This window comes from Echinops telfairi, unplaced genomic scaffold (genome assembly GCF_000313985.2).
Source record: "Echinops telfairi isolate 266 unplaced genomic scaffold, ASM31398v2 ScPeMD7_7410;HRSCAF=8448, whole genome shotgun sequence".
NCBI lineage: Eukaryota > Metazoa > Chordata > Mammalia > Afrosoricida > Tenrecidae > Echinops > Echinops telfairi.
The window spans coordinates 14,147,063-14,157,687 of record NW_022111310.1 but is presented as its reverse complement, the minus strand read 5'-3'; the positions used below and the strand labels follow the sequence as shown (position 1 = coordinate 14,157,687).

Below are 10,625 nucleotides of genomic sequence, written 5' to 3'. Positions count from 1 at the left end.
GCAAAGCAGCTTGCACGGCAGCCTGAACCTGTTGCAGAGCCTTTTCTTGTTCTGGGCCCCATGCAAAACTGGAGGCCTTTCGTGTTATGTGATAAATAGGTCCAAGTAGAGCACCCAAGTGAGGGATATGTTGCCTCCAAAATCCGAAGAGGCCCACTAGGCATTGTGCCTCCGGTTTAGTTGAGGGGGCCAGATGCAATAGCTTAATCTTCACTTTAGTAGGAATGTCTCGACATGCCCCACACCACTGCACCCCTAGAAATTTTACTGAGGTGGAGGGTGCTTGAATCTTCATCGGGTTAATTTCCCAACCTCTTGTATACAGATGTTGTACCAGTGAATCTAGAGTCTTTGACACATCCTTAGTGGGTCCATTCAGCATAATGTCATCAATATAATGGACCAGTGTGACATTTTGAGGAATAGACAGGCGATCAAGGTCCCTTTGGACTAAATTAAGGCACAGGGCAGAAGAGCTGATGTACCCCTGGGGCAGAGTTGTGAAAGTGTATATTGTAGCCCCTGCCAGCTGAAGGCAAATTGCTTCTTGTGGTCCTTCAAGACTAGTATTGGGAAGAAGGCATTGGCCAGATCAATAGCTGCATACTAAGAAACAGGAGAAGTATTGATTTGCTCAAGCAATGAAATCACATATGGAACAGCAGCTGCAATTGGAGTCACCACCTGGTTAAGTTTACCATAATCCGCTGTCATTCTCCAGGATCCATCTGTCTTCTTTACAGGCCAAATAGGTGAGTTAAATGGGGATGTGGTAGGAATCACCACCCCTGCATCTTTCAAGTCTTTGATGGTGGTACTGATCTCTTCATTCCCTCCAGGAATGCGGTACTGCTTTTGGTTTACTATTTTGCTAGTCAGTGGCAGTTCTAATGGTGTCCACGTGGCCTTTCCTACCATGATAGCCCTTATTCCACATTTCAGGGATCCAATATGGGGGTTCTGCCAGTTACTAAGTATGTCTATTCCAATGATGCACTCTGGAACTGGGGAAATAACCACAGGATGGGTCCGGGGGCCCACTGGACCCACAGTGAGGCATACCTGAGCTAAAACCCCATTGATAACTTGACCTCCACAAACCCCCGCTCTGACAGGCGGGCCTTCGAAACACTTTGGGTCTCCTGGAATTAGTGTCAGTTCCGAGCCAGTGTCCAGTAAGCCCCCAAAATTTTGATTATTTCCTTTCCCCCAATGAACAGTCACTCTTGTGAAAGGCCGCAGGTCCCTTTGGGGAAGGCTAGAAGAAAGACTAACAGTATAGACCTTCGCTGATGTAGCAGGGTCCTCCTTCAAAGGGACCTGGCCTTCCCCTCATTCAAGGGGTTGTGGGTCTGTAACCTAGCTCAGGTCTGGGAATTGACTGAGTGATCGTGACTGTATATTCTGCTGTTCACCTGATCTAGCATTATTTTGCCTGTATAGATCATGTAAATATTTAGTAGGTTTCTTATCTATTTCATTCCTGGGGACACCATGGCTAAGTAACCAATGCCATAAGTCCATACATGACAGGTTGTTTTGATTACTACGGAAACCTTGCTGTCTATTATAACCACATCCACCCTGTCTCTGCTGATTCAGTGCTGACACCTACCCTCTACCATCACAGGGCCCAATCAGCCCCATTCTGGGCTTCGCGTAGGGCAGTTCCCACTGTTAATCCTGATGCACATAAAATAGCAATTACAGGAGTCTTCAGAGATGCTGGGGCCCACTTCACAAACTTGTTCCTTATGGTTGTGGTGAAGGGTATGTCCTCAGGACACCCCCTTTTGGGGTATCTGGGAATATCCTGAAAGATCCATTCCAACATACCAATTTCCCTAAGCTTTTGGATGCCTTCTTCTACAATGTTCTCTAGGCCATCTGGCAGTCCATGCTTCAGCAAATCGACCAAATAAGGAATTAGATCCTTTCTTGGCCTCTCTCGCTGAGACATTGAAAGAAGAATCTGTGCTTAGGGGTCCCATATCCAGGAATTCAGACTGGTCTAATATTACATTTCTTGCACCAGTATCTCACACCCTTAGTAACCATTCCCAGGGATATTCCCCAGGCTTCTGCTTGTACGTATTTGAAAGCTTGAGCAGATCTTTGTGAGTATAGCACACTTCTTCTTGGGTAAGCATCTCAACCTCACCTTTAGGAGCTTTCTGAGACTTAATTTTAGTGACAGGTCTCGAGGAAATAATAGGGGTGAGGGTGTTTCCTGGGTGCTCTCAGCAATATCTTGTAAGGCATCCCCCTCAGGCAATGCTACAGATGCAGCCCCACCTGGCATTTCAGCTTGAGCAGTTTGGTTAATCTGCTCAGGTGTGGCTTGTTCTATTGACAGTGGATTAATACCTTCAGCTGGGAGGGGTGGATCTATTGACTGGGGTGCCTCAATTTTTTCTAAGGGCTCAATATCCTCCTCTTCTGGATCATCAGCCCATACATTCCCATCCCATGTTTCAGGGTCCCAGCTTTTTCCTATCAATGCCCTCACTTTGGTACCAGACACTGCTCTAGATCTGCAAGTCAGCTGATGTTGTAATTCAGGCAGTCGCATAATGAGACTCTGGACCTGGTTCTCAGCAATGTCAGCTCTACTACCAGAGGAGAGAAGGCTCTCCTTTGTAGCAGAGACAGACACTTTTAAGTCTATAAATTGGTGCCTGAGGCATTCTTCTGAGGCCCTGAGACCATCCCTCTCTGCAATCACATTTTCCATTGTAAGGAGAACCAGCCAACCAGCTTCCCTATACTTGTCATCCTGACAAAACTGCTGGAAAAGCTCAAACATATGATCACTCAGAGCCTCTCCTTTAACCAGCACCTCATCTATCGGTGGTGCTACTGTAGGTATTAGCTTTGCTATTTCACTCCAGGGATTAGTAAGAGTGGAAGACTTACCCATGCCTTTCGGTGTAGAAATAGCATTATTAGTGCTATTAAGACTAATCAGGATGGAGAGCCAATTTAAGAAGCCCATTTTTATGATTTTATTTCTCTAGAAGCACTCCTGGTACCAGTGTGTTAGACAGGGTTCTCTAGAGAAACAAAACCAGGACACTAATAATTTTGTATATATAGTTATATAGATAGACAACATAAGAAATAAACAATTAATCTATAAAGCAGTACAAATGGCTCAGTCAACTCACTTCCATGAGGCAGCTAGTACACCGGCAGTCCTTCAAGTCTTGAGGGCCGCGGGGTTGTCCTCCATGGAGGAATTCAGGCTATCAGCCACAGGCAGCAAACAGCAAGCAGGTCACCAACAGTCAGCCAGATGACAGGGTCCGACAGTCCTCAGCTCAAGAGATGTACCTTCCAGTAGCATGGCGAAGCAGGTCTTGAAGGAACCTCATTACAGCGACACAGTCCATGGGTAGGTGTCCCACAGATAGTATAGCTTGCAAATGGAGGCACACTACATGCAAGGCAAGAGCAAGAGAGAGAGGCGAGGCTTGCTGAGCTATTTATCTCTCCGCCCTACAACCAATCTCACATGTGTTCATCAGCCATGGTGGCACAACAAGCCCACCTATCACAATTGCTAAAGCCTAACTCAACGGATTACAAACACTTTACTACACCTCACTTTCCTCTTGTTTTGTATCATGTTTTTGTGGGATTGAAAAAGAAAATCACAAGGAATTCCAGGAAATCCCTCCCTCCTGTCCCAGAAGTCACCACTCACTGCCAACACACACAAAGAATAATCAGGCTCATTCCACGCATCCAAATGTGTCTTACAATATACAATGTCTCCACAAAATTATCCTGGTTAATATTTGTTCATTTATAATGAAAAAAAAAAACTCCTACAACAATAACAGTGGTGTGTTCATAGGCAAATATTGGGAACCATGGTAGCACAATGATTAAGCTGTCAACTGTTAACCAACAGATTGTCAGTGTGAACCCATCAGCCACTTCACTGGCGAGAGATGCGGTATCTGTGCCGACAAAGATTTGCAACCTTGAAGTCTTTGGAGCAGTTCAATAGGATTGCTATGAATCAAAATTAGCTGCACTTCAATGGGTTTGGTTTTTGGCATTCATATATTAAACTGAATTTGAAGTTTAGAATGAAAAAAAAAACCTGTTCTTCAACCAGCTCTGCTTGTTAATAGTTGTGTGACCTGTTATCATTTAATCTCAGTAAGCTGGATTATGATATTACATGAGAAGATAAAATGCAGTAAGATACGTAAAATGCATGGCAGTGCTAGGAACCTACTAGAAGTTCCCTTTCTCAGTGTCCTTTGGGCTTTCTTCAAGTGTGAGAGTGTCCGGCGGTCCCTTAAACTAAATTATATACTCTGCATTCAGAATTCATGTCTAAGGATCATTATCTTCTTTTCATTTGTAATTGCTCCATTAAAATATAATTTCTTAAGTGTTTTGAGGATGATGAGGGCAATGAATGTACAGATGCGCTTTACACAATTGATGTGTGTATGGATTGTGATAAGAGTTGTATGAGCCCCTAATAAAATGATTTAAATATATATATAATTTCTTCGCAATCACACACTTAACCCACTATGCCACCAAACTCAAACCAAACTTGCTGCCATTGACTCAATCCCGACTCATGAGGACCCTGTAGGCAGGGTCGGAAAACCTGTGGTTTCTAAGACTGTAACTCTTCAGAAAGCAAGTCTTGTCTTTCTCCCGGGATTGACATAACTGGTTGCAAACTGCTAACCTTGAAGTTTGCAGCCCAAAACGCAACCAGGGCTCCTTAATGCCTATATGAAACAAAACAAAAACAACCAAAAAAAACCCACCACTGAGTTGGTGCTGACTCATAGGGGAGAATTGCCCCTCAAGAAAGCCTGTATTAGTAGATTCCAAATCAATGACTGTCCCCAGACCACGGAGCACAGTGCCGAGCACATAAATGAATATTCATGGGACTGGATTTCTCCAAGGCCCAACACTGTCCCTTGAAAATATAAAAGAGTAGGGATGAAGTCTAGCCTGTCAATCAAGTTGAAGCTAGGTGGTGACCTTCTCATAAGAAGGGTCCTGGGAACCTCCCCCCCCCCACCCCCCACACACACCCATCTGCCTTCACCTTCCTGTTATAAGCCATGCTGAGACCTGCGAGAGCCCTGGAGATGTGCCCACCTCCGTTGGATCCAAGAGACTTTGCACCCACTGGCTGGTGATGCATTCTGCGTCACTGCAGTGGCTTCGTGAGTGTGGAGAGGGGCTGAAGGACCAGCATCAAACATATGGACTTGAGTTGGACGGAACTGGGATGCTTTCCTGATATACAATTATTCCTTGATATGAAACTATTTATTACGCATTCAAAAGAGAGAGGGAGATCATTCCCATACCATACACTTCCCTCATGTCATGTAGACAACCTGCTGGTCTTTAGGTTGTTCATTCATCATCACTACAATCAAGTTAAACCATATTCATGACCTCATTTGCCCCCAAGTCCCTCCTCACCTCCTCCTCCACCACCAGCCCCAATCCCGAATAACCACTTTGTGTCTCTATAAATGTGCTGATTCTGAATATTTTATCTAAATGAAATCATGCACTATGTGGTCTTTTGTGACTGGCTTACTTCACTTATTATAATATTTTCAAGTTTCATCTGTGTTAGAATCATTTCTTTTTCTTGCTGAATATTATTCCATGGTGAGGATATTCCACATTTTGCTCCATCCTTGGTCAGTTGATGGCCCTTTGGGCTGCTCTACCTTTGGGGTTATTACGAATAGTGCTATTATAAACATACACGTCTTTCGGATGGGTATGTGTGATTTTGTTTCTCCTGGGTATATAGCTAGGAGTGAAATTGCTAGGTCATAAAGGTAGTCATGTTTAACCTTTTCGGAAAGTCACAGATGATTTTTTCAGTGGCTTCCCTTCTCACAATCCCACCAGTAGCATATGAGGGCTCCAGCTTCGCCACCACTGGCCGCTATTTGCTACTCTCTGTCATTTTTACCATAGCTCTTTGCCCTTTGTGGTGAAACAAAATGCCTAATTTTCTTTCTTGATGTTTATTGTTTGTTGTCTTTACTGTGATAATGAAAATTTTCAGTGCATGTCTGTGTATGTGGACATGCACTGAGATGGTGGGAAGAAAGAAATACAATGTTAGGTATAGTACAGAAAGAAGTTCGATTCTGTTGTTCTTTTGACTCCTAAATAAGATAAACAGAAACTGACCCTTGGAAGCATATTGGAATGGATTAAAACAATTCAGATTTGGAATGAGTTTCTTATCTATTGGTACAAATCTTTCACAAAGATGGACAAAAGAAACAGGGTTCAAAAGACAGAACTGTGTGAGCTTCATTGAAAATACTAGGTGAGTATATCACCCCGGGTCCTAACAAGCTATAGATAGCCTGGAGAAAACTTGGAATTCCAGAACGCTGCATTGTGCTCATGCGGAACTTGTACATGGATCAAAAGGCAGTTAGGAGAACAGAACGAGGGAATGTTGCAGGGTTTTGAATCAGGAAAGGTGTGCATCAGGGCTGTATCCTCTCACCATACTGATTCAATCTGTGTGCTGTGCAAATCATCGGAGGAGCTGGATTATGTGCAGAACGTGGCATCCGAATTGGAGGCAGGCTTATTAACCACCTGTGCTACGCAGATGACACAACCTCGCTTCCTGAAACAAGAGGACTTGAAACACTTGCTGAAGATCAAGGACTGCAGCCTTCAGTATGGATTACCGCTTAGCGTACAAGAGACCAACATTCTCACAACTAGACCAATAGGTAACATCATGATAAATGGAGAAAAGGTTGAAGTTGTCAAGAATTCCATCTTGCTTGTATCCACAATCAATGCTCATGGAAGCAACGGTCAATAGATTAAAAGATGGATTGTATTGGGTAAATCTGAAGATTTGAAGATCTCTTTAAAATGCTGAGAAGCAAATGACCCAAGCAATCATATTGCCCATTGCCTCCTATGCATGCAAAAGTTGGACACTGAACAAAGGAGGCTGGGAAAGAATTGACGCATTGGCATCGTGGTGCTGGAGGAGAATGTTAAAAGTCCCGCGGACTACTAAAAGGACAAACACATTTGTCCTGGAGGAAGTCCAGCCAGAATGCTGCTTAGAGGCAAGGATGGTGAGGCTTCATCTTACATACTTTGGACATGTTGTCAGGAGAGACCAGTCCCTGGAGAAAGACATGGTGCTTGGTGAAGTAGAGGGGCAACGAAAGAGAAGAAGGCCCTCCGAGAGAGGGGTTGACATTGTGGTTGTGACAATGGACTCAAGCACAGGAACAATTGTGAGGATGGTGCAGGCCCTAGCAATGTCTCATTCTGCGGCGTACAGGATCGCCATGGGTCAGAACGGGTGCAATGGCACCTACCAACGACAGTAACGCATTACTCCGTGCGTCCGGTATGGTTTCTAATAAAGATACCTTTACTCTTTCCAAGAGCTCTCATGCACCGTGGGTTATGCCTCGGTCTGTTAACTGCAAGGTCGTTGGTTCAAAATGACCAGCCTTGCAATCTGCTCCCAGCAAGATTCACAGCCTCAGAAACCCAATCTCCTTCCACAATAAGCTGGAATCTGCTTGGTGTCAGGGTAATTTTTTAGTCCTCTTTCCTAGGTCCTCTTTAGTCCTCTTTCCTATAACATGCGTTCTCCATCCTGAGTCCCACCAGGGAATCTCAACATCTTTATCTCAGATAAAGCCCACTCAGCCTCTCAGTGTCCTTTCTGTCCCAGCCTCAGTCACTGATCCTTTCCTTGAGCCCTGGAACAGAAGAATCCAGCAATCTTGGGAACAATCATCTTCCATTGTAGTGTATGTAGAGGGTATGTTAGAAAAACTCTGGGCAGGAGAATCCATAATGAATCAGGTCTTCCTAGGCTTTCAAACATGCTGCCTGCCAAGTCACCAAGCAGTACACTTGGACCAGAAAGGAGGACACGCAAAACTCTGACTTCATGCCAATTCTTTTCTTTCCCAGGAGTTGGTCGAATCATCTCACATCAAAGTGCTACCCACATTTCAGTTTTTCAAGAAAGTCGATAAGGTAAGTTTCTATGGTGCCTGGCAGAACAGAATTGATTATAGGACCGTGAGTGTCTAAAAACAATGACAACAATGCTTAGAGGATCTCAGATGATCAAAACAGCTGCATTTATTTAACACTTGCCAATGTAATATATAGTTCCTGAACATTACATACTGACAAGTGATTAAAAAAAACCCAAAACCTAAAAATGGATAATAGTGATGGTTAAACCATACGATGAAAATAAATGGCCAAAACCTTAATAATTACCTCGCTACCAAAAAAAAAAAAAGAATTATCTCAGTATTATCCTTACTCAAAAGCACAATTTTCAAGCAGGAAACTTACCAAAAAGAACATAGTGAACTCCTTACTTGCATATATGCCTCTGTTAATAATACAAAACTATTAAGCAAAAACTAACACGAGGGAAAGTTTGATAACAGATATGAGTTGAACAACATGATCAACATAATATAATTGAACTGTGCATGCAAAGATTGTTGAAATGGTAAATGCCACTTTATTTCATAGATATTTACCACAATAAAAATATTAATGTTGATATTCATGAATATGATTCTCTTCTACTGTATAATTTAATACACTAGTAACATTACTATAAGCTGTTATAGAATAGTTAAACAACTATTTAATTAAATAACTATAAGCTGAAAAAAATATTACAAGGCGGCATAGCATAATGGGTAAACAGGCAGGTCCTGGATTCAGATTTGGCCAGTTCAAATACATGCCTACACTTCCTAGCTATGGATCCGTGAGCAATTTACTTAACCTCTGCTTCAGTTTCCATGCTCGCCACAAGGATTTCCCTCACACAGGTTTTGTGAGAGTTAAATGAAATAACGCGAAAAAAATGTTTACACCCATCCCAACATACCTTAGTGCTCTGGGTGTCAAAGCACTTGTTATTTTGAAGGTATTAATAGGATGGTATGTTTTACATCCTCAGTACATGTTGGAATGAGTATTCTCATCTATTGCCAGCAGCACTGACAATTGAGCATCACTTAATGAAGGGATTGGGCAGCACAGTTAGGCACAAACTCGTCCTTCTTTTTTACACAATTATCTCATCCCTGGAAATTTTCCCTACAGACATATTTCAGGGAAAAAGAAACCACTGTATGTGTAATCATTTGAACATTCTTTTTCCATAAAATGAAAACAATCTAAATGTCTTTTATTAGTAGAATGGTTAAGTGAATGTTGCTATCTCCATGCAATAGTATACAATTAAAAATATTATGAATTATACAGGTGGAAATTTGAATTGGTATGTCTCTGCTGTGTGTATTCTTTTTTAATTTTTTAAAATATATAATATTCATTGGGAGCTAATACATACATCATATCATTCCATAGTTCAATCTCAACAAGCAGAATTGTACAATCGCTACCACAATCAGTTTCCCAACATTTTTTTTCTTCCTGGACTCGTTGACATCAGCTCCCTTTTACCCTGCCCCCCCCACTGTACCTACCCCCCAAAACCCTTATTCTACTTGCTGTCCCTGTAGATTCATCAATACTGGGTGTCATATACCGAAACACTGAAAAACATATAACAACATCACGAGGGTGACTTCCAATGGCATAACAGAGATACGCCCTATCAAACAAAAACAAAGCAAAACAATCCAAAATGACAGAAAATGTTGAAAACATGATCAGGTCCAGCACACATCAGAGGGGGAATCAACTGACAACGTTGCAACTTTTCAAGTCAGATTCATGCCTTTGATCTTCTATGGTCATCTCTCCAGTGCCCTCAGTTTAGTACTCACATTCCTCCTCTCCCTCAATTTGGATAGCAGGAGTTCATCGGAGGCTTCTTTCCTATGTAGTTCCCTCAAATGAATCCTGGACTCCCACTGTCATCCTTAACTTTCTGCAAACCAGATGCTGTGTCTTCTTAACAACAATAAAAACTAAATAAATTATTTTAGCCAAGTGTTATTATAAAGATATGCCAAAGCACACACTTAAACTTTGTCAAGATTGTATATGGAATGTGAAGAATGAGAGCATGCAACATGCTGGCAGTAGGATTATATTTTCAGTTTGTTTTTATTTTCTATAAATAAGACAATAGATTTAAGTTATTTTTAAATACCCACCATCGCATATCCCAGCCCGAGTTTTGGCTTGCAAAGCAAAGCAGTGCAAACCTACCAACTTTCCTGCAGGAGAAAGATGAGGCTGTCTGCTGCCAGGAAGAATTACAGTCTGGGAACTGCCAAGAGGCAGCTGGACTGTGTCCTGCAGACCCTATGCATAGTAACAGACGTATAGTAGTAAGTACACAACAGACAACGGACAGAGAAATGGAGAGGGGAGCCCTACAAAGCCAAGGCTATAAATATTTTATCTCTCCTAATAAAACACAACATTTGGAATCGGCTTCTTCAGAACCCCCACTTCTACCATTGCAGCCAAAGCTACAGTCAAATTGAAATGCCTTTAAAAGGCATCATACTACTCCCTCAACACAAGAATACTTTCTTCTAGTAAATTGGCATTCTATGATGCTCACCTTCCCGACACAACCGCTGAAGACAAAG

The 10,625-nt window shown here is 42.4% G+C and overlaps 1 protein-coding gene across 1 annotated transcript in view; it reads left to right on the top strand.

The window, feature by feature from the left end:
- Window positions 1-10,625, top strand: part of TXN (thioredoxin) — an 82,098-nt gene that overhangs the window by 5,694 nt on the left and 65,779 nt on the right. Inside the window, exon 3 of the mRNA XM_045296536.1 lies at window positions 7,993-8,058. Within this exon, the coding sequence (XP_045152471.1) occupies window positions 7,993-8,058 (66 nt within the window). The remainder of the gene's footprint in view (window positions 1-7,992; window positions 8,059-10,625) is intronic.